General features: G+C 42.0%; 5 protein-coding genes across 9 annotated transcripts in view; 2 read left to right on the top strand and 3 right to left on the bottom strand.

Annotated features, from left to right (window-relative positions):
• Nucleotides 1–491: 491 nt before the first annotated feature.
• Nucleotides 492–5,786, bottom strand: gbb (TGF-beta family member glass bottom boat). Of its 2 annotated transcripts, none has more exons than XM_089841964.1 (7): nt 5,614–5,786; nt 3,695–4,175; nt 1,942–2,134; nt 1,724–1,875; nt 1,429–1,614; nt 1,269–1,351; nt 492–1,199 (listed from the first exon to the last, which is right to left on the bottom strand). In XM_089841964.1, the coding sequence occupies exons 2-7, from the start codon at nt 4,164–4,166 to the stop codon at nt 939–941; spliced, it is 1,347 nt and encodes a 448-aa protein (XP_089698090.1). In that variant the 5' UTR covers nt 4,167–4,175; nt 5,614–5,786; the 3' UTR covers nt 492–938. The 2 variants fall into 2 exon arrangements, with proteins under 2 accessions (XP_089698090.1, XP_089698085.1); XM_089841959.1 differs by lacking the exon at nt 5,614–5,786 and adding an exon at nt 4,460–4,579.
• An 856-nt stretch (nt 5,787–6,642) lies between these two features.
• On the bottom strand, nt 6,643–7,914 carry Archease (protein archease). The gene is made up of 8 exons (XM_089842075.1): nt 7,680–7,914; nt 7,460–7,484; nt 7,384–7,394; nt 7,198–7,308; nt 7,042–7,124; nt 6,929–6,981; nt 6,830–6,866; nt 6,643–6,756 (listed from the first exon to the last, which is right to left on the bottom strand). The coding sequence occupies exons 1-8, from the start codon at nt 7,738–7,740 to the stop codon at nt 6,667–6,669; spliced, it is 471 nt and encodes a 156-aa protein (XP_089698201.1). The 5' UTR covers nt 7,741–7,914; the 3' UTR covers nt 6,643–6,666.
• Nucleotides 7,915–8,749: 835 nt separating this feature from the next.
• On the top strand, nt 8,750–11,555 carry LOC149718044 (MFS-type transporter SLC18B1-like). Its single transcript, XM_089841947.1, has 13 exons — nt 8,750–8,908; nt 9,290–9,416; nt 9,479–9,574; nt 9,655–9,728; nt 9,832–9,979; nt 10,155–10,223; nt 10,295–10,522; nt 10,590–10,688; nt 10,750–10,841; nt 10,906–11,001; nt 11,070–11,144; nt 11,219–11,312; nt 11,406–11,555. Exons 1-13 carry the CDS (start codon nt 8,829–8,831, stop codon nt 11,505–11,507), a joined length of 1,380 nt encoding a protein of 459 aa, XP_089698073.1. The 5' UTR covers nt 8,750–8,828; the 3' UTR covers nt 11,508–11,555.
• Nucleotides 11,556–11,676: 121 nt separating this feature from the next.
• On the bottom strand, nt 11,677–14,035 carry LOC149718043 (trypsin-2-like). Its single transcript, XM_089842038.1, has 7 exons — nt 12,934–14,035; nt 12,729–12,870; nt 12,616–12,663; nt 12,404–12,533; nt 12,195–12,333; nt 11,992–12,131; nt 11,677–11,911 (listed from the first exon to the last, which is right to left on the bottom strand). The coding sequence occupies exons 1-7, from the start codon at nt 12,992–12,994 to the stop codon at nt 11,747–11,749; spliced, it is 825 nt and encodes a 274-aa protein (XP_089698164.1). The 5' UTR covers nt 12,995–14,035; the 3' UTR covers nt 11,677–11,746.
• LOC149718042 (adenylate cyclase type 3-like) overlaps nt 11,783–22,543 on the top strand; it is a 34,222-nt gene continuing 23,461 nt past the window's right edge. For 2 of the 4 annotated variants that reach the window (XM_089841853.1, XM_089841841.1), the window contains exon 1: nt 11,783–11,921. The gene's annotated coding sequence lies outside the window, so the exon portion shown is untranslated. Of the gene's footprint in view, nt 11,922–15,879; nt 16,305–16,414; nt 17,498–22,543 lie in introns of those variants that run through there. The other 2 variants (XM_089841847.1, XM_089841842.1) reach the window with 2 other exon arrangements.

The following is a 22,543-nucleotide window of genomic DNA, read 5'->3' as shown; positions in this document are numbered from 1 at the left end:
CCGACTTACAATTTCCTGTCGAGTTCTTTTAAAATTTTAATTTTTTAATTTTCATCTCGGGGGAACTATTCATTGGAACCATAATGTTCTCGCTCAAGGTCCTGAAAGCAAAGGGTCAAGTTTTATTTCAAAGTTCAATGGGATTCCACCCTCCCTGTACCCTACTAAGGGATTACCTAAGAACTATTTCCCTAAGAAAGAAGCCAAGGAGTAGCTGCCATCTGCTGCTCGAATCAAGTTTCGTTTAAACTTTATTTAATTTCATTTACAACGGATGTTTGGGATTTTCAAAATTAAACGTAATAATTGAAAATTAAAAATTATTCAATCTATTAATTTATTTACAATTAAATTTCGCTCGTAGATGTCAGTAAAATCGTTGGCTTTTTATATCGCCTTAATCGATTATCGGAGGCGTGGTCAACTTGCTAGGAAAAATATCATCATTCTAAAATTCCAATCGATCTCTCGATTCAAATAAAAAACCAATATTTCTTAAAAGTGAAGAATATTTATTTACAATTTGAGACTCGACTCGAGTTATTTATTTATTTACAAATCGGATAATTTGAGAGTGAAATTTTTCGCCCCCAGCCAACTTAAACTTAAGGGATAAATTAATATAAAATAAAATGGGTGGCTGCAGCGATATTTTCACTCAAATACGCGGGAATCGATATTATTTATCGAACAAATAAAATTTATGATAATTATTTTGGCAACTTAATTTATGAGAAAGCTTGATTGTCTTTGTTTTGAGGGAACCGGGAGAGAAATTATATTTTTTAAAGTCCACCTGCCCGAAAATTCAAGTGAAATTGAATTTAAAGTTGGCTGTTAAAATCCTGGACTTTGAGGTCAAGAGCTCCATTTTCGAGGGGGGGGGGGGACTTTATTTTGCACACGGACAGACAGTCTAGGCGTGTTTATGGTGCTTTTCAATGGCACCCGCAAGATTTGACTACCATATTCTTGTACTTTTTAAGAATGACGTTGTAACTGTCGTCGAAGTATAGTACCATTATGGATGAGAGTTTGGTGGGCGCGCAACAAGGTTTGGGCACCGAGCGCGGGTCGATCAAGTGCACCAGGGTTTGGACTATAGCGTGGTTCGTGGCGTTCATGTGCGCGTTCAGGGGAAAAGCGCATTCGCCGTCGCAAAAGAAGGCGGCGTAGCCGTCGGGCGCGATGATCCAATCCTGAAAGAAGTCAATCCAAGCCTTCCTTAATATCCAATACGGCAAAGGTTAAAAGGTTAATAGATTTACCTGCCATCCCAAATCTTTGAAACTGACGTAGAGAGCCTTTTTTTGGCAAATCTTATTCGAGTGATGGTACAAGTCGATTGGATCTTAATTTTAATTTAAGGAAGGATTAGAATTAATCTTTACGTCAGCGGGGGATGGGGGGGGGGGCTTTTAGTCTTACTCGCGTAGGGATCCCAAAAATTGGATTCGTATGAGGAGACGTCTGATCGGACCCTCTTTTGAGCGGCCCTGGTTCTCCGGATGTGTATTTGCGTGGGCGTTTTGAAAAACGCCACCATGAAAGGTTGTTTCTCTTCGGGACCTTTGATTCCCGTTAGGCCAGCTTCGTGAGGGTGAATATCTCGATCTGGAATCGTTAAATATCGTAATTAACTCGGCTAATTGCGTCAGCGTTTCATATATTCATTTGGTTCCATGAAATAATGTCCTATAGCTAGTTCCATTAGTAATCTTACCAGTACTGGCGGCCGCGATCTTTAAGTACAGTCCCAAATTGGACTTTGGGAACGTCACCCAATTGACCATGGGTCCCGTGACGTTGAAGACCAACCATCCGTCGTCATCGTGGGGGATTTCGATGGAATCCACCTTTTGCAATATTTTGTCCCTGTAAGTATAGTTAGTCACTTTTAAACGGTTCCGTCCGAGACAACTTATTCCCGAAGTGACTTACTCCGGGTCCCGCCCCTGTTGCAGGGCAAATAGAGTGAAGGTGTAGAGGTCTTCCGTGGGCATCGAGTCCAAACTTCGGTTTCGAAAGACCCTTAGTTCGGCCCCGATTATATTTTCTCGCGGCGATACTTCGCTGACGTCAAACCAAAACCTTCTGTCGCGATCGTGGCGAAGATGCGGCGAATGGTGGTGAACTACAAATACCAGTTTCAATTAAGACACTAAATTAATATTGATTAAAAAAGTACGCGGAGGGTTGTTTAAAAAAACGACGTTATGGACGAGAATTGAATATTGACTTCAAGGTCACGAACGTTTAATTCTTACCTACTTAATTTGGATTTGTCATTTGTTAACGTTAAGAAAACTGTCTTTAAATAAATTTCATTTAAGATGACCTATGTTTAAACTTCTCGTTCTAGTTTCTGAACGTTTTCCCCGAAATATTATCAACATTTTCCTCTACCATTTTTATAATTAGCGCTTTGGGAGGGGATAGCCAGTTTTATTATTTTTCAAGTCTGTTTTTCTTAGGACACGCGTAAATAAACTTCTCTCGCTAATTGACGTAGCGCAGTCTTAACGAAAAATATCTGGAAAGCTTCGTGTTATTGAAAGAGCTGGTTGACTAAGGCCGATATTAATTAGTTTACTTCGTCAAGGTTTTTACTTTTTAGCCTAATTTTGCTCTCGCGTAAAAATTGAGCGCCTCCTTCTTCACTTTCTAGTCTCTTTAATTAATTAATTAATTAGAGCTCTAATCTAACTTTGCCCGACCAGAATTGTTACGGTAAAGCTTTCGGACTAGTTTTTGATCTTTCCCCCCCCCCTAGTTCTCGAGTCACTTGACTTAATATTGCCACGAATGTATTGAAATAACCCTTGAAAATTAAACGAGAGTCGCTTGTGACAAATTAGCGTTACACTCTAGCTTTCAAGGTCAATGGGTAAATGTGGAATGTAGATAATGCAAAAGGGAGGGATTCTTTTATTTCGAATGGTTATCCTCGATTGGTCAGGAAGTTTGGCCGCGCTCGTAACTAGTAATTTAGTTCAATTTCGGGTATACTGGTATTTCGGTGTGCGTCTCGGTACATCCGTTTTATTCGGGCCAGTTAATAGTAGGTACCAATGCTGCTTATGGTATTTCTTTTCTCTTTTTCCCAAATGGACTTTCCATCGCGGGGGTATGCGTCGTTAATAAGAGAGTTTGTTGGCCAGCACGCAGCTGGGGGTGCGTCGCGCAGATAGCCCTAGGGCCAGCCCGCTCGAAATACTATCGTAATTATAGTGCCCGTTTCCAGGCAATCTTGAAATCCATCTCGCGGTATTGTTGTAACTTTCAACTTCGGATCGTGGAATTGCCATTACGACTTTTTCCGACGAATTTGATTGCCAGATTTGGGAAATTAAAACGAAATACTTTAGGGACGCGTTTGCGACAGAGCTTTAAAGAGATCTTGGCAAATTTTCAATTGGGATTGTCCGTATTTTAGTTTGACCTTAAACAAACACTGACCTATTATTATTACGCCATGAAGAGCGCGAGTTTGAGATTTCTGATCATTGAAACATTGACAATAATAAATTTTCGCTCGGGTCTTTTTCAATCTCGAAACTTTGGAGAAGACGCCAAAACTTAGCTCGAAGCGGAATTTCTCAATTTAGGTAGATTCGATAAGAAATATTGGGAGTCGTAATGAGGGCGGACCTATATTTTTTCACTCTGGGTCAAAGACACTGTGGCGACTTACTTCGGTTGACGAAACTCATGATGAGATCGGAGTCGTTGATGGCGTGAATGCTGTTATTGGTCAAGAAGCGCCTGTCCATTTTGGAGCTGGCTTCGTTAAACTCGTTGACTTTGAGGTTTCCGCTTTCCTCGTCGAGGAACGATCGGTACAACTCGATCAAGTATTTGGGCGCCGAATTATCCGTTCCGTGATTCTTGGGTTTCGGCCGATGATGAAGTCCCAGTAAATTCAAGATTTCTTGTTGCATGGCCTTGCGTTCGCGTTTCGGCAGCGACCTGTACACGATCGTTTGATCGACTCCGTTGTCCGCGTAGAAGCCGTCGTTGACGGCCAGGACCAGTGTCGTCTTTTGACCGGCCCCTAACCACGGTACTAAGACGACGTCCAAACTTTGGTATAACGCGAACCACAGCGTCACTAGATACCACCAAGACCATCGTACTCCGACGACTCTCCTAGCTAGCTCCTCCATTTTTCTTAACTAAAAAACACACAAAGTTTTTTTTTCTCTCTCTCTCTCTCTCTCTCTTAATAAAACTGGCGAAAGTTGTTAAAACTGGCTTGACGAGAGAGAGCGAGAGAGAGAGAGAGTATAGTGGTAGTATGGCGAGCGGGGCGTCAATTTTAACTTTTCGGATTTTTAAGGGGAAAAATTTTTCAATGTTTTATAAGAAGATCGGCTGCTCAGGTATAACGTTGGAGTGTCTCCCGCCACTGCCTCTGTCTGCGCCACCGAAAGAAAAGGCAACTTTTAAATCGTCTTACAAGGCCCTCCCCATTTCTTGTGCCTTCTCTCTACAAGACTACAACCTACTAGTCTCTAGTTTGGCCAAAAGTAGAAGAAGAAGAAAAAACTTTGAAACTGACAATACGCGCGGCCACAGAAGTGGCTCTCGGGAAAAATAGAAAGCGCGCCTACCTTGTACGTTATTTTATGAAGTTAAAGCGCCCGCGGCTCTTTTGTGGTGGTGGTGGTGCCAGTAGATTTGGCTCTTACTACCTGCTCGGACAGGGGGCGCCACTCGCTAAATCTATACGACGTACGGTTATTGAGGGAAATATAAAAGACCCCTGTTCCTTTCTTTCTTTCTTTGAAACGTATGGTAGTACCCGGCTCTTGCAAATATTTGAATTGGACCGAGGGATGACACTATCTTTTTGGGATCCCGAGTCTATGGAACTACAATGGAAGTGCCCACCTTTTTATCTTCGGGCCCTACCCGCCTATCGATACCTCGGTATAGATAAGGGCCATGGAATGTTATAACGGGGGAAAAAGCGGATATGGGGTATAGCTTGGACTTACAATTCAGATTCGGCAGTCTGTAATTACGGCAATATTAGTGACCAACAGTCTCGTAATTGGCTAATTAACGGACGGTAGCGGCGTTTTATACTTTCCGTGAGAACCAATTTCAAGCTAAATTAAGATTGGTAAAACGAAACCGTTCAGTTTGAACGCGAAACCCAATTGAAATTCGATATATATGCAAAATACACGTGTTTTGACTCCTAGCGAAGAAAGTAACCCGATGACTATGTTATTTTCTTGTAAGCGTCCGCGACTCGAGACATTTGATTCGTAAGAAAGCTCGCTTAATCTAATCTACAATCGATATACTGGAAATTAATAGCCAAAAGATTTCTTCGAATTTTGTTTTGATGAGAAAAACTAATCAGCCCTATCAATAATGTTTAGTTTGATAAATAGATGGGAAAATGTATAGCCCCTCTTAGCCCTCCGAAGCGTGGTGGAAAGAAGAAGTTTAAATTAGACGGCCAAGTGACAAAAACAGTTACTCTCTCTCTCTCTCTCTCTCTCTGGGCCCCAACACATAACCATAAATGAACAACATGGTCCTTTTTTATTCATTTTAAAATGCTATTACATTCCCAAATACGAAGAAGAAAGAACTTACCTGTATGTGTGTCCTATCCCTCGAGAGTTGAGATCGCGTCCGATGATAAGTCGAGAATTTCGGAGCAAGTGAGACCACCCCGGTGGCCGCCGGGGGATTGAATTTCTGGTCTACGGAACTCGGGGCTCATTGAAATAGACAATCGAGACGAGGTGGCGTATCCAAGGGGCTTCCGCCAGTACCGTACACTACACTGTCCCTCCGTCCTTCCCTAGCGACGCTTAATAACTCTTATGGGATTCGAGAGGAGATTTTCTTTGGAAAGAAAATTTCCTTCTTTCGCCACCAGATCCGGAAACGCGATTAAATGCCAGAGTGACTTATTAAAAGAGACTTTTTCATTTTTAATAGACGGAACTCCCCCTTCCCCGCTTAATTCCTCTTATACATCTACTTGCACCACCACTATGAGGACTTTCTTCTGCAATCTTGCCACGAATATTGTCGTTGGAAATGAATTCCGACTGTTATTTAAACTTTCTAGGCGATACTTAATAGATTGGCGCACTCTTTCCGCGCCTCGGAAATAGTACAGAAGTATTTTGTCCAATACAAAAGCGGCGTTTATAGTCGATTGGTATTCGAAAAATGTTTTTACAGCGTCGCCTGTTTCTCGTAACCACCGCCACCACTACCACCAGCAGTCAATGCTTTAATTTATGAAAGACACCGTTTATGTTCTGATAAAAACGCGGCTAATCCCGATTTCTATTTCGTCCTAGTGAGTGACTGACCGCTATTAGCTTGGGACTCTCTTCTTAAGCTGGCCAAGCCCCCCCCCCCCCTCTATGTAAATTTACAGGTGGGATCAATATTTAAGTGACTCAGGGACCGGCCGGCCGAAACAAAAACCATTTTTCTTTCTCCAACCCCGAACACCTGGTGGTGGCTTCCAATAATAATGGGTTGCAATCACGAATGAGGGCTCTTACGTCATCATAATTTAACTTAAGGTCTTAGGGTAACTCTAGCTGTAATCGGAGTTGAACTTACAAACTATGCGTTTATAATAAATAAGAGAGACGGGAGGAAAATAAATGACAACTTTATTATTTAAATATCAATAATGACAAATAATTCGTGTCGATTTTCGTCGTCGTAGACTTGCATGTTAGAGTACGTAATGGCTTTAACTTCGGTTCCCTATTTCGGTAATAGGTTGGCGGGTCAAGTCAACCTTCTAAGTACCTTTAGCTAAACTTTATAAGGAAATTACCTGGGGATGTTTACTGATATCAAATGTTTCTCCGTACCTTTTTCAATAGACATTTATGCAAATAAATATGTAAATTATAATATTTAAAAGTTGGCTCACCCTCTGGCTTTGATCCGGAAGTTTTCTTTGTCAAATTCCAATATTTTCACCCTCTAAGAAAAGATGGTATTGTTTAAGAAATTTAATATTTTTGATGTCTATGTATTTTGTACCCTGGCGATAAAGTAAGGTTCCGCGCTAAAAACGAAAAGGAACTCGTCCAAAAAGTGGAACAGTAACGATAGCATGTCATCCCCTGCAATCATTAACGATATTTAGGAGGAGGGGTCAAAGGGTAAGAGTGAGTGGGGGCTGGGAGGAGGGGTTACCTTCCGCTTCAATATCTTCACTTTTGGTGATATCGATATAATCGATTTCAGTCATGTACGAGAACATCGCGACCGCCGCTTGTTCAAACGCTTCTTGCAAGTCATCCCCCCCTTTTTCATCCCCCACCCCAGAAAATATTTAATTTTAACATTAATTTTAAAATTTTAATTAAGCAAATTACTCACAAGCGTGAATTCTGTAAAATTAAAATCAACAAATACTTTTAAATTAAACGTCAACAAATTTAAATTTTAAACTTACTGAACATCGGCCGGATGGTCCAAAACTAAAGAAGAAAAATTAAATTGATTTAAGCTTAACTCTGATTGGGTCAAATTAAAAGGGTGCAATTTCATTGGACATTGCGTCATTTTGGCGCCCTAGAATCTCAGCCAATCATTCGCTACGAAAGAGCGATTTGTCAGCCAGCCGCCATTTTGAAACGTTTTTACGAGTATAAACTTAATTTTAATTAACTTACATTCGTATTTAATATCGGGAATGGTCAATTCGTCCTCGGTGAAATTTGTGTCGTTTGTCATAATTACGTTCGGGGTTTTAAATAAAGTAATTAGAAATTCGAGTTAACCGAAACTTTATCGAAGCTTTCAATTAAATATAAATAATTGATTTAATCTGACATTACGTCGAGCACCGAGTTGCTTCACGTGACCACCGTCGTGAATTTTTACGCCAAGGCACGGTTAGAAATTAAGCAGACGACGTTTAATACACTAGCGCCCCCTATCGAATACGCTTAACATTAAAGAATAACTTTAAAGTCAATAAAAACTCAATTTAAAATATCATTTTCTATTTTAAAAATTTACTGACCTAGAAAATTAGTTGAAACTCAAAGTTATTTAGAATTAAGAATAGATGGCAGCAGACGCGCGAGACATTTCTTTGACGCGGTCTGAAAGGGATTGGCAGCCCAAGCCTTTAACTGTAGGGGGAAATAAGACGGGGTGCCATTAGTCTAAATGAGGAAATATTGGTAGGCGATTACCCGGACAAAACCCTCGAAGCTTAATCGAGACCCCAATGAGATAATCGAGAACCTCTAGGCCTATATGATACCGAGAACTTTGGAAATTAGCCTGGCAAACTTGAACTATAAAATTTTCAACGTTCTCATATTCGATATGGGTTCTTATTTGCACTCTCTCTACATTATCTATAATATTAAAAATTTGAAAAAATATCTTAAGAATATTTGATACCCCTACTGAAGGATTACGATAATTTTTTTAACAAGAACTCGCTAATTACTCTTAGATTAATATGACCAATCAATCCTTGAGAAATATTTGGAGCAACTCTAAGAAAACTCGTAACTGCATCGATAGCCTTATTTCTACCGTGATCATTTTTTGAAGGGAAATTAGTTAATATTATGAAATATGTAACGAGAACCAACGACCAATTTTTAATGTTTTTTAAACAGTCACGCACGCTCTTGTATTCTGAATTTTGAGGCTAGTGGTGGCTCTCGAAAATTGAACTTTGGCTTATCTGATTTCCGCGCAAGTTTTTTTTAGCGAGAATTGATATATCGATAGGCGAGTCAGTGAGTGCTTTCCCTTCTTAGTAAAATTATTGTACAAATTTAGACGAGGCGGAAATAAAAATGGTCCTAGTCACGAATGCCAAAAGTTTCGAAAATAGCTTGAAACTACAATTATCAAGTCGCTCAAACGCGATTATTCAGTAAGTCAGAACTAATTTTTAATTATAATTAGTTCATAGATCTTTCGTGTTCTTTGAAATTTGGCAAAAATTCCCTTCGTAATAAGAGACACGCAGTTGGTGGATTAGGTTATTCCCTCGAAATCATCTTGTTTTAAAATATTAATAGATAGTTTTCACACATGGAGGATTCATACCATTTACACCTGGAGGAGGTCGGGCTACCTGGAGAACAGAAATCAGTCTACTTTTTGTCCTCCAGGTATCCCGGTCTCCTGCAGTGTAAATGGTATGAACTCTCCATGCGTGAAAACCATCTATAGTAAATGATAGCGCGCTGAAACAAATCTGACCAACGGATTGAAAAATATTTGAACCCATCGTAAATTGTACAATTTGCAGGAATGTAGATGTTGAGGCCGAATTCGTCTGGGATTGTAAAAACATACTCAGGCTAATAACGTTATTATTCGTCAATTTTTGCGTGGCCACGTGCTTCTCGTTACCTGCTCCCTTCTTCCCTAGAGAAGTATAACCCTTTTTAGATCTTTTCTCGTAATTACGATTACTCGAACGTGTTTTTGGTATCAGGCTGAACTGAAAGGGGCGACGCCCACCGTTTACGGACTGATATTCGGAGTTTTTCAACTCGTTTTGTTCGTATGTTCTCCCCTATGGGGTAAGCTGGTACGTCCCCGATTCGGCCGCCCACCCGACGACTATATTCCAAGGTGGTACAATTGATTCTTTTTCCTTAATTCGCCTAGATGAATTATTCCGGACCTAAATTTACTTTGGTAACTGGCATAGCCATTTCGAGTATTTGCAGTATCTTCTTCGGGTGAGTCTTTTGATAGGCTAAAAATAATGAGGGGGCGGGGGGCGCTATGGGTATAGATTTTAGCTCTAATTAAGTTCTTTTCAACTATATCTCTTCCTCGAAGTCTCTTGGATTGGTGTCCGGCTGGAAACGCTTTCATTTCGTTGGCCTTTTTAGTGCGCATCGTGGAAGCGGTCGGAGTTTCGGCCACTTACTCGGCCGGTTACGGATTAGTTCCTATTCTCTTTCGAAGCAAAATTGGATTCGTGATTGTAAAGTTTCCACCCGTTTTTTTTTTTTAATCTGTCTATCCTACCTATTTTTTCGGACACGTCCTATTTTTATCGAACTCGTAAACTCTCCCTCGCCCCCCCTTGTATTGTTGTGGCCGAAAATTTAGGCACGTAGTTTATTTAAGGGTTTAATATGTTACACGGCTTCCATTAGGCGGCGATGGAATCCGCTTTTGGAGCTGGAAATATAATTGGTCCGACCATCGGAGGCTTTCTCTTTCAAGTATAAAATCAGGCGAAATGAAGCCAAATTTAGGTGTGGGGGTTTTGTTTTAAATCAGTTTTGTGGTTTAGGCCGGAGGATTTCCACTCCCTTTTATTGTCATGGGTTCCTTTATGTTCTCGGCTATTTTCGCGACATTCCTGGCTATCCCTTCGACCGTTGAGAAAAACGAATGCGCAACTCGTAGCGTCCTAGAAATGTTACTGAACGGAACGTTCTTGATGGATTTGACCATTATGGCGCTGTGTTTCACTTGCATCGGATTTAACGAAGCCACCTTAGAGCCTCACTTACGACAGGTACAAATCATTATACTTGACCAGCGCTTAAAATTTACTCGAGTCGAACAATTTCGTCCGTGTGTAGTTCAACTTGAAACCGTACATCCTGGGTTTGGTATTCATCATCCAAGGTATCGCCTACGCTATTTCCTCTCCGCTCTGGGGATGCGTCATGGATAAAGGGGTAAACGAAATGTTTAGCCTGACTTTTAAACGTATTCTAATATTGTAAGCGTTGAACGCAGTTTGACGGTCAAGTCATTGGACTCGTTGGATGCCTTTTGACTCTCATTTCGTACCTCTTAGTTGGTCCCGCGCCTTTCTTTCCTTTTGGGACGTACGTACCCGCCTTAACCGCGCTTTCTAATAATTATTAAGTGAAAAGACTATCTCGTATTTAGGTACTTGAACGTTGTCATTTTATCTCAAGTAATCCTGGGACTCGGGCTAGGAGCTCAATTACTTTGTAGTTATATTCACGCTATGAAAAATGTTTTGTGAGATGATTATTGATATTAAGCGTGATACGTTCGTCATAATGGCCGCTAATCGCCAATGTTTTCAGATCTCGCGGTTTCCCCGATAACGTGGCTACTCATACGCTATACAGCGGGGTCATGGTCTCTGTTTCCGCTGTCGGGTGCGTTTTTGAATATTGAGCTTGAATTTAATTACTAAATAGCGTAATTTCTAATGTTGTTGATGGCGTGTCAGATCTTTTATCGGTCCATCCGTGGGCGGTGCCCTTTTGGAACACTTTGGTTATCCTAACGCCACCATGTTCATAGTGGCCATTCATTGTTTAGCGGTAAGAAAGCCAGCGAGACCTCTTAAAGCTCGCCTAGCTCGCGCCGAAATTGAAGGTGAACTTTGAACCGAGGCAAAATGTATTTTGTTTCAGATCGTTGCTTTGGCCGTCTTCCTCATCTACTCAAAACGTCATTCATCGCGGAATGGCGAAAGAACCGCTTTATCTTATCAAACTACTTACAACTCTCTCTAAAAAAATCACCACGAAATATAATAATAATAAAACTGTTTAACATCGTAATATTTGTATTTTTAATTTATTTACAATGCGCGATGAACATTCTAGTAAGCGTTTTTCAAAATTTGAATAATTGACCTTTTTGTACTCATTTTCGTAGTGTAATTTTTACTCGAGTAGAAATGAATGTTTAAATATAAAGTTTATTTGCTTTAAAGACAATTTATTTTTAATTTCAGGGTTCAAGGAAGGCGTTAACCTCGAGAGATGGTCTGGTCGATCCAGCTTCTGTAGGCAGAGACCTTGGTGAAGACGGCTGGTTCCGAGGGGATGGCGCAAGTTCTGGGTCCCCAAGAGACGACGCCGTGCAACACCCAGGCGTTTCCTCCGTTGACGACCAAGGGTCCGCCGCTATCACCCTACCGAATGGTAAACAAATTTTAATTATAAAGCGCTTGACCTTCGACATTGATTTGGGGAAGAAAGTGATGATTCTTACGAAGCAAGGGTTGTGCCCGCCGGAGCTGTAACCGGTGCAAATGGTTTGACGCGGAACGGGTCTCGGGTGCATTCTAGCGCACCTGTTGTATTCGACTACGGGTACCGCGACTTGCTTAAGCTTATCGGAACCGTTGGCGACTGAAAATGATTGGTACGTTAGTCCGTCAATTATAGTTGGTAATGAAACTTTAATGATCTTACCACCGGTGCTACCCCATCCGGTGACGTAAGTGGTAGTTCCTTCGGGCAGAGTTGGTTGAGATATAGTTGGCAAACACACGGGTTGGATAGTGTTACTGAAGGCAACTGGTCTGCTCAGTTTAATCAGAGCGATGTCGTACTGCAATTTGCGAAAAGGCTTTTTAGAATACGCCGCGCGGTACATCAAAGCGAATTTACGCCGTACTTACGTCACTGGAATACTGACTGTAGCTTGGGTAAATGACGAACTTTTGGGATGGAACGGTAATCTCGCCTTGATCGTACGATCTCAAACTGTGTTCACCCAGCTTGACGGAAACTCCGCTCGGGTAACGTCCGCTGTTTTACAAATACAATTTATAATTACTCGAAAATGCGTTTGACAAGTTAGACTGAGCTATGCTAGGACGCGACTACTTACTACAAACAGTGAGCGGCAGTTAAGACCCATTGGTTGTGGATCAGGGATCTGTTTTAATAAATACTTCAATATTCGTCTTCGTAACAATTTCAAATAATTAGTTGGTTAAATACCCTCCGCAGTTGTGTCCGTTGCCGGGAACGACCAAAGAGACTTGCCACGGCCAACTGTGAGCCTTGGCGATTCTGCCGCCAACAATGCGGTCCTCGCTCTCGTAGTTGCCCATGGTGGGGGCGACACTCGGTCTGCCACACGCTAAGGAAGGAAGGGGCGCTCTTTAACAATCCCTGCAAACTACTTTGAGCTTGATAAAATTACCTTGAGCGTGGGCCGCTACCACGACGGCGAACAAAGCGCAAACTGTTCTAAGCCAAGTCATTCTTAGCTTAATTCGATAGCGAATTAAAGGCTTCAAAGGACAATCGCGTCTTTATATAGGGTTGCCTTATTATCGAAGCTTACACGGTTGTGTAAAAGAACACGTGTTGAGGTTCACTCGATAACGTTTCAGGATGTAAAACCTTGGAGCGCGTAATTGTCGCGATAAACTGACAATGCTGAGTATTACGTTCTCGTGAGAAAGACTCCATCTGGACATTTCCGATTACAAATGGAAATATTTTGAAATTCAATCTTTCGTTTTGTTACGTCACGAATGCCCGCGTAGTACACCTTATTATTTTCCAAGAGAGAATTGCCGGGATTGCGAAATTTGCTGGGCTAACTTCTTAAAAAATGTGTCAATGGCAAATTTGCCGAGTAATCTAATCTTAGTTAAGTTGCTAAAAATATGAATTTTTGAAATAAAAAGGCCATCCTTTGGTTCTAAACTAGTTTTGACGAGACTCGCGTGGCAAGTATACTTTTAGGCCATATCGATGTCCTAGACACGCACGGTGCGCCAATTTCTCGCCTAGATTATTTTCTGAAGAGTTTTCCATTTTATTCCCTATATGGTATGGTATCAATAGTTTTTTTTGCTCTCCGCCGCGCTATCATCCCGACTTATCGGTTCGGCCATCCATCAAAGTCCAAAGATGAATGATTTATTTAGGCAAAAATCTAATCTCTCAAAAATATACCACGAACACCTAAATCTACATATCTTACCGAAAATTGATTAACTTAAACTTATTGAAAGAGTTCATTTCTCGTACAAACTTAAAGGTGGAATTAAGTTAGTTTAATATATTGGCAAAGACCGGCATGGAAACTGTAATTAATATACGTCATATTGGTAATCCATCGAATTATATCTTTGTCACGAAGGCGCTATTTTGTCGCTCGGTTGAACGTAAATTAGCCAACTCTTTGTACCTAATGTGTTTTTTTCTTGGCGGTCGGTGCGGGCTAGCCTAGTCTATAGCTGGTCAATTAGGCGAAGCTTACGAGTTAATCTGGCGCTCATTAAGGCTCGCTCAATCGCGCCGCACCAGCCATATATCAAATTGCCATCGATTGATTTGTAAATTTCAAAAGCCCAACTTAAATCATATCGATATTACAATTAGTAACTCGCCACGCGCGAATTACGCCAAATGAGTTAAGAATTCGAATTGGCGAGGCTATTGTTCCCGAATGTTGTTTGTACTTAGATCCGAGGACTAGTATCACGTGACCGCCTCGTGCGCCACGCCTCTCAAAGAAGAATATCAATTATAAAAGAGTACATTAAGAGCCGCCACTCCGGAACGGAGCTAATGCTGACCGCGTTCCACGCAGCTTCCTTTCGTTTAATGGAGTAGATGACCTGAAATCGAACTTATTGTTTTCTTTTCTCTGATATATATAATGGAGCCAGTGTCCAATGTACCGGTCTTAGCTAATAGTACAGGGACTGTAGCTGACCAAGGCGTAGTTCCGTTGTTGACTGCCAAATCCGTTGGGATAAGTTGGCAACGATCTGGTAGCTCGTAGCTGTCAGAAACTGTTCGCGTTATAATGTTAGACCTTGAAGCGTCCTTAATTTAGACGTCTGTCCATCGAAGTAAAAGGGTCAAGGCCTTTCTTGGCTATCCAAGCTTCGTTTTTTCAACTTTCTGGATTTCTAACTAAATGTTGGACTGTGTAGCGCCCTCTATAGATATCTAAAAGTTCTAAAATTGATTAATATCTGAGCTCTATAGTTTGCCAAGTGTCAAAGTGACTGCCTTTCCAAATAACGGAAGACCTAAAAGTATACTTTCCAGCAATCGCTTCCCTCGACGCCATACGCGATATGGCGTTGCTCGCTTGCCGCTTTAGGCGTTGCCCCGTAATTAAAGCTTTAATTAGTGAGCGGCCCCGGCCTTCGATCCCTACCCCCCGAAATGCCTTTAGCTCTTACGTAACTTGTTTACTAAGGTTTTAGCGCCCCAATAAGAGTTATATATAGAGTTATTTGACCGCGGATACTTTTCCCTATCCCAGGTCTCGTTAGACCTGGATATTAAGCTTAGGAATGTAATTATATTTCAAGAATCGGCAGCTCCCTTTTTAACCACCGGCATTTTCAAATGTACTTAAGCCGCTTCGAGAGAAAAATGAAACCGGGCCTGCAGCGTGTCGTTTCTTCCATCTTTTTACTAAGAAACCGCGGTTTTCTCTACGAGAAACAAACGGACCAAAACAAAAAGGGGATCAGTTATTTGGCATTGGACCCGCGACATCTAATTTTAGTCTCAACTTATTTTGAGAGCTCGACTCCGCTCGCTTTTAAAACTCCGTTTCAGATCGGGGGGGACGAGCCTAAAAATACCTGGAGACGAAATAGAAAGACTAATATTATACGCTCTCATGGTTCGTACAACTTTTGGAAAACCCATTTCCCATAGTTTTCCAGGGGTCTTCCCATATCCTTTGGACATTTTGCTTAATTACTCGGCCCCTGTCTGCCGTAACCCCATAGCAAAGTTTGCGTGTAATGAAGCCCGTGTTCATAAATTCCTAGTATTTTTGTAGATACCGCCTTCTGGTTTCATAAAACAATTTGCCCGGCGGGACTTGTAACAAATTTTGGTGTATGAAAAGTGGGCATTTTGCCAGTAAGGACTATTCAACCCCCCCCCACCCCCGGCCCAACACCGGGTCCTTAAAATTTTATGATCCGTGTAAATTAGGGATTAATTGTCAAATGATTCTTTCGCTTAACTTTTAAAATGTTTCTTTCATTTTAAACAGTTCCAACTTTTAGAATACTATTAGTGCACTGTCTCGAACGAGAGGTCTCGGTAGATGGTAAGATCTTAAAGAGTGTAGGGAAAGGACCCCGCCTTAGCAACCTCTCAAAGTTTCACACGTACCCTAACGATTGATTGATTTATCGATAGTTGTCGTTAAGAAAAAAATAATCCGTAAGACATTTGGCATTTTGACGCGAGTTCTAAGTAGCCAATGATTGTTTTAAACTTAAAGGAGTTGCACTATCCCCCCCCCTAAAGTTTTAAAGTTAAAATGTTATATTTCTTTATTTTTGAATCACCGTTGAGTGGCGCTGCGCGTCCTTTTGGAAAGCTTATTGTTTCTTTCTAAATTGTAATTAAGGTTGTAAAAGTGGGTGCGTGGGTGGTGTAGGAAATGACGCCGCGAGTCAGATTTCGACTTGGTGTTTTAACATTGTTTTCGTGGAACTGCCGCGTCAACCGGTACTCTTTGTAAAGGTGCTAGTCTAACCTCCACGCTTAAAGTGGCAATGTCAAAAATCAAAAAAGGTATTTGCAGTACTAATCTTTTACCGATTTAAGCGTTAATTAGTGCCACGTGACAGTACCTATGAGAGTGTACGGTTTAGTCTACTCAAGAACCTATTAACGTGGAAGGGACGGAGCTCATGAGTATTTCCTACTAATAATCGGCTTGCCTATTCTCGGATGATACGTTATGGGTTCTTGGTCGAACACTAATGACTTATTTTACGTAACCAGAGTTCCTGAGCGCGTGGTCTATGGTTTAAACGTGATGCCATTAAGAATAGCGCGAGCTGCTAGAAGCGCACTCGTTCGTTTCTTCTGGGAACGTGGCCTTATTTAACAATTACTCCAGCAACGGGCCAAGTACATTTGTAAATTCTGGCTGGTTTCGAGGGCTATGATTTTGACCGTATCGATTTTAGACCAAACCATCGTTACTGAACGAAAATATTACCACATCTACCGTGTCCCGTAAAAGGCATTTGCATTAGGTTTTTATCCGAAATCTTACCCTTTACTGTATCTGGGTTTATTTTAGGAGCCCCTTCTTATTGCGAGCCTGGCTCCTTCATGCCAACCAACCCCTTCCTGTAAAGACGGTGGTCTAACGATATAGTCCTTGCTTATCGGTAACGCGCACGTTCAAGGGGTTAGTCGTTGCGCGCATGGGGGGACCCCAACCCAAGGCGGTCGATACTCCTTGGTCCAAGCTAGAGCGAGCTGAGAGTCGGCTGGCGAGTTGGAAGCCAGGGATCTCTCTCTCTCTCGGAATCAGTCTGCTCCTTCGAATTCTCCTACGCGGCGGCTCTCTCTCGCGCAGGGAGAGCCACAAAACGGGAAGTGAATAAAAGAAATCATTAGTTAAGCCTCGGTCGACGTTATTTAGAAAGGAACACTGTCTCGATCTTCTTAACCGGCGCGACGACGTTTCTTTCACTCAATTTAAAATGAAGATAGTGGCTACTAAGGCTTCCTCGTTCTGTCGGTACAGTCGGTTTACGACCTCGATAGTCTGGTCTTTGGCTCTCGGCTAAAATTTCGGCATCTTCTTGACGAATTTGCCCAAGACAGCGGCGGCGGCGGCGGCGACCGCCCCAGTAGTTCCCGTTTTCCAAATCCCAGACTGATCTAGTGTGGCCCCTTTTTCTAATCGAATACTCTTTCTTCGTTACTCGCCATGAAATGAGGAAGAGTCGACTTTATTGTTTAAACAGGTGAGAGAACCTTTTCTTTAAGCTCGATATTGTTTCGCGCGACTCTTCATCTCACGAACAAACTCTCATCTCCCAAAAAGTCTTTTTAAAGCTAAGTTATAAATGGTCTGACTTTAATTTTGAAAATGATTTAATAGACTTCTAACCATAGAGGAAAATGGCAGAAGATCAAATTTATAGTGGTACTCTGTCTGTAGTCGCATTTGTTTTTCAAGCTCGCCCCTCCACTTCCCACAAACGTGCGCGCTTTTCCTACTTCCTCTAAATTGAGCGTAACTTGAATACTCAATATTGAATTCAGCTTGTTCCGCTTTGAACGATAAAGCGCCTTTATTTATTTCATTTGCTACAACCACTGCCGCTATTATATTTAAAAAATAGCTTATCGTTTCAGGGTACATTCGTAATGACCTCCCATACCCTATAGCGTATTTATTTTCGTTCGTAAATATATTTTACGGCGTCACGCGATGACCGGGATTACGTCATAGTGTTACGATTTCGTCCTGCGGTCCCGGGAAGGAATTAGATTGTGTATTTTCACGGCTCTCATCTTGGGTTTTGACGCGACCCCTCGTTTTTGTCCCTGGGATTTTGGTGGGGAATTTTGCCTTTTTTATGGTCTAGTCACGTCCCTACTTCGAGGCCTCGGTCCCTGCCTGGTAAAGGTCCCTATATTAAATTGATAAAACGAATAGTCGCGGTCGGGGACAGCGGTCTCCCGGCAACGTGTCCTAACTATTCCTCTCGGCCATCCAAAGCGCTCTTTAAAAGACGTACGGAACGTGCTCAGAGTCTTAGTTTATTCTCAACTCCTACAAACGAACGTAGTAATTAAGGCTAGCAGGGAGGCGCAATTATTGTTTGTTTGCCAGCTTGTTAGTAAATAATATGGGGTGAAATTCATTTTGCTTTGACACCAACCAATACGAGGTCACCTCGTTCGGTGTTTATGTCTAGCGCGCCTTTTTTGAAGTCGTACGTCTAATGTTTATTAAACACCCGCATGAAGGCGAACAATTTTTTGAGAATGAACCCGGGTGTCGAGTCTAAAACGACGTCAATAAACGTAAACACCCTCGTCTCTTAACCTTTCCTGAAAAGGTGAAAAACGCGTCGCTATGTAAATCCGAAACCGCCGTCGCTAGCTGCTAGCTCAGCTGGTTTGTTTTAATATCGTGCCAGGGTTTTCGTCGGCCATTTTGAGGGTAAGAGTCATTTCTAATGGCGCACATCTCTCTGCCCTTCTATTTCTTTTCTTTCATTACGTTGAAGCGGCTTACTAGTACCAAACTCGAGTGGAAACGCGCAGTTTCTATTCTGGGCAAAAAGGCCCTGAACTGAGCGACCTCTCTTGGGGCTTTATAACTGGATTAAAGGAATATTAGTATTAAAACAAAATTGCCATCTTTTCGAAAATCCAATTTGGCGCGGAGGAAGCTTCTTTGTATCAGCTAGACTAGACTAGACTAGAGTATAGCTCCAATTTTGGCGAAAGGGTTGCAACGTATATCGCCCTAAGTGGTCACGTCACAAACGGACGATGCCAAATTATGTTTCGTGTATACCTTTATACTTTGGTAATGGACCAGAGAGAGAGAGATAATCATCGGTTTTATAGCTAGAGTCTCTCTTTCTCTCTCTCTCTCAGAGACAGAAGAGGAGAGGGAGTTCAAGCTGCCAATTATTATCTAATAGAGGAAGATTGTTATATAGCTTTCTCCTTGATTAGCTTTTCATTGCTATGAGACCGTAAAAATCCTCCCTAATATTTATGTTTCGTGTACGATGATGATGATGTAACTGCTTGTACGGAATCTTTGTACTTGGCGGGTCTTTGTTTTCCGTCAACCGGCCACTTTGCGAAATGCCGCGTCCATTTCAAATTGAATTATAGTAATTATTAAGAATTTGTAAATTGTCTATCGTGCATGGACCTTGACGTCTGGCAAGAACCGCGGGCTTCGTTTAAAACAACGTCCTTCGGGGATGTGACTTATAGCGTTTTTCGTGGCTCGATCATCTGTTTTTTTCACGTTTTCTATTGTCAACAAACTCAAGTCATGCTTAAAGAATCGCCGCGACCTTGAGTTCAAAGTATTATTTAGCTTAATACAAGCACGGGCCTACAAGAATCTGCAAGTCCGAATTAAGGCTCGACTTGGTCCATATAGAATCGCCTAATCTGGAAAGCTTAATTGTCAGATGGGGCCACCACCACCGGGCGGGCGCGTGCGGGTCGACTGAAAATGGGCCCCGCGCTTTCTTAAAGGGCTCTGGCTCGGGCCACGGCCGCCTGGAATAAGACATTGGGGAAAACGGATGAGATTAAGGTGGGGCGAAAGCTGCACACCTCGCAGCCATCTTCTATAGTCTAGCTTGTGCACCCCGGCGGCCTTGGTAACCGGCGCGAAAGATCGATCAAAAGGAGGGCCCACCAAATATATACTCCGCCGCGCTTATCACCCGACTTTAATTTCTACCAAACTAAAAACCTCGCTTAGCGTTAGTCCTCGTGGACAGGTGGCTCGCGTCGCGCCTCCCAGACATCGGATCGTAAACAAATATTCCGCCTATAGGGACATTAGGCTCTGTTTTCGAGACCCGTGAAAGGACAAGTCCCCCAAATGACGAGAGTCCCCTCTGAAAAAGGTTTTTGTCTATCGTTAATTGTATTCGCCTTTTTCCCCGGAATGAATCGGGTTAGAATGGGGGGGGGGGGCTTAATTTAGCCGCTCCGGTGTTTTGACAATCCGCCAAAGAGATCTCCTTTTAAATTTATAATGAAGAGAAATGTAAATGCGCTTCTTTTAAGAGAGTGGCGCAAAATGACGGACCCCGAGACTCTAATTGGAAATTTTAGTCTGCCGATGGCCTTTTGCTTTTGACGAGTAAAGACTAAGAGATCGTCGGAAGAGAATCACGCGGGAGCCTCGACTTAGGAGGAAAGAGGGAGACGGAGAGAGAGAAGAGATTTTTCGACCGCTCTCTCTTCTCTCTCGACGTTGATCTTTAATCCCTACTTATTTAAGGAGGGGTGGGGGGGGGGCTACGTCTTACTCTAGAAATTAAATCTTTAATATATTATTCTTAGAAAAGAGATGGCCGCGGCAGCGTGCGCTTGGAATCGATTTTCCTAAAAGGATTCCAATAGTTTGACCCAATTTCAGCCCTACTCGGTATTTAAATTTGGGGAACTCGGCAGAGACCCGCCTGTTTGTTGATATAAATTAGTCGGGCTTTCAATCGAGAATTTAAAAAGGTTCGCTTCGAAATTATCAACGTCTTCTTAGATCTTTCAATCCTGTCTAATCCGCCATTCCCGTTTTAATTCGCAAATAAGGTTCCCTAAATTTAATCTCCAGTTCGCTTAAATCACGCTGTTGTTAAATATTAGATTTAAATTTGATCCCTGAATAGGTTATTTAGTCAGAGACATTTCAGACAGAGTCGAATCCCACTCTCTATAGTTTTCAAATTGGCCGGATTTTTGCGGATGTTTGGGTAATAGTGAAATATTTACGAAACCGGAGGGAGCCCCGCAATGTTCTCTCGAGGAAAGCTTTATGACGGTGGTGTCGCCTTTCGAAAGAATGGACGCGTCCATTATCCCTTTATGTGTCCTCGCTTCCCTCCCTGGACAATATTTCCTTCACGAACCCTTGGGACCCGAGCCATTAGGGTCCATTTGCGTTATACGGAGTCGATCTGTTTCGTTTTCGGAAGAGTGCATGGGCCTGCAGCCTTCATTAAGATTAAGGATCGCGCGCGTCTTTCGATGATTAATAATTAAATCCTTTCAAAGCATGCACCATCGTGAATTTTCGATATCTACTTACTTACTATCTCTTAAAACTTTTCTTCCGCCTGAACTGCGCATGCCCAAACGAGAATATAAATAAAGAACTTCGGATAAGAACTTGGGAAAAAGCCGGGGGGGGGGGAAAGAAGTTGGATAATCTTGGGATTGCGTCGCCGCCTGTCCAAGGTTTCTAGGAAACGAAATAAGCTTTACCATCGCGATTCTGACCTTGGATTTGGCTCGGAACAATAAACGCGTCATTGGGACACTCCCGAAGATAAAGTATTTGCGCTAGCGGATATCGCGCCCATCTTCGACCCTATCCGGCTTGATTTTTGTCTTGGTCCGGGAAATAAAGGCTTTGACTTTTCCGTCTCTCTCTTGCTCTGTCTTGTTTCTAGCTGGCATTCAGGCCTCGGGCCCCGAGCGCCTTCGACAACATAACCGTAAAGAATGGAAGAAGCTGGCCTTTTCTCCTTATATACGCTAATTTAATCCGCTCACTTGGCCCGCGGGGATTAAGGCTGCGTCGCTATCATAGCCCTTCAAGAAGGTATTAAGATTTGCGGTTTATTTTTGGCTTCGAAATTTAACCGGGCGTGCGAATATAACTATAAGGAATCTAAGAGTAATGGCACCTCCCTGCCTTTGGCTACGTTATGTTCTATGAGAAATTAACCCTTAGTGCCACTACTCTATAGTAAATATCATCGCATCCATATTGACAAACCCAATGTATATTTAAAGTTGAATAGGCGTTACTCTAACACACCCAGTTCCTTCCCTAAGTAATTGGCACGAATCTAATGAACTACTTCCGAAGTAACCTCGTCCCCCCCTCCCCGAAGAACTATCTCCCACGCCTGCAGTTTTAACCATTGATTGATAACCATAAGATAAACATTCCCAGTTTGCCTTGCCATAAGAGAGAACAGAAGTATATCGTTTTTTGTAAGAAAAATGACTATCTCTATATTGACTTATACTCTTAAGGTCGTTCCGCCCTTCCTCAAAACTCCCTGAACTCGGTTATCGTAAATTGTTTTCTACCACTGTACCAGTTAGACGTAAATCGAGAGACAAGACAAAGACACGCTTTGTTTAATTCTCTATCGCGGGGAATTATGGGAGATATAAAAGGAGTTGTTCCAATTTGAATTCCAAGTTAGCCAATTATGGGTGTGAAATGAAATGTAATTGTATTACTCGGCTCACTTTGGACTTATAAAGAAGGAAATAGAAAA

This window comes from Phalangium opilio, unplaced genomic scaffold (genome assembly GCF_054372755.1).
Source record: "Phalangium opilio isolate 3A_F unplaced genomic scaffold, DU_Popi_V2 ptg000003l_1, whole genome shotgun sequence".
NCBI classification, from domain to species: domain Eukaryota; kingdom Metazoa; phylum Arthropoda; class Arachnida; order Opiliones; family Phalangiidae; genus Phalangium; species Phalangium opilio.
Note: the sequence above shows the minus strand (reverse complement) of the source record. Positions and strands in the feature narration are given on the sequence as shown.

Excerpts from the sequence above, each read along its gene's own strand:
- LOC149718044 (XM_089841947.1), top strand. The coding sequence starts at position 8,829 with ATGGTCCTAGTCACGAATGCCAAAAGTTTCGAAAATAGCTTGAAACTA. Across the intron at positions 9,417-9,478 it reads CTCCCTTCTTCCCTAGAGAA|GCTGAACTGAAAGGGGCGAC; the intron begins GTATAACCCTTT and ends TTTTGGTATCAG. Across the intron at positions 10,842-10,905 it reads CCTTTCTTTCCTTTTGGGAC|GTACTTGAACGTTGTCATTT; the intron begins GTACGTACCCGC and ends TCTCGTATTTAG.
- gbb (XM_089841964.1), bottom strand. The coding sequence starts at position 4,166 with ATGGAGGAGCTAGCTAGGAGAGTCGTCGGAGTACGATGGTCTTGGTGG. Across the intron at positions 1,352-1,428 it reads TTTTTGGGATCCCTACGCGA|ATCCAATCGACTTGTACCAT; the intron begins GTAAGACTAAAA and ends ATTAAAATTAAG. Across the intron at positions 1,200-1,268 it reads TCAAAGATTTGGGATGGCAG|GATTGGATCATCGCGCCCGA; the intron begins GTAAATCTATTA and ends GACTTCTTTCAG.
- LOC149718043 (XM_089842038.1), bottom strand. The coding sequence starts at position 12,994 with ATGACTTGGCTTAGAACAGTTTGCGCTTTGTTCGCCGTCGTGGTAGCG. Across the intron at positions 12,334-12,403 it reads ACAGTCAGTATTCCAGTGAC|TACGACATCGCTCTGATTAA; the intron begins GTAAGTACGGCG and ends CGCAAATTGCAG. Across the intron at positions 12,132-12,194 it reads CGGATGGGGTAGCACCGGTG|TCGCCAACGGTTCCGATAAG; the intron begins GTAAGATCATTA and ends AATCATTTTCAG.
- Archease (XM_089842075.1), bottom strand. The coding sequence starts at position 7,740 with ATGACAAACGACACAAATTTCACCGAGGACGAATTGACCATTCCCGAT. Across the intron at positions 7,485-7,679 it reads TCCCGATATTAAATACGAAT|TTTTGGACCATCCGGCCGAT; the intron begins GTAAGTTAATTA and ends TTTCTTCTTTAG. Across the intron at positions 7,125-7,197 it reads TGAAGATATTGAAGCGGAAG|GGGATGACATGCTATCGTTA; the intron begins GTAACCCCTCCT and ends TAATGATTGCAG.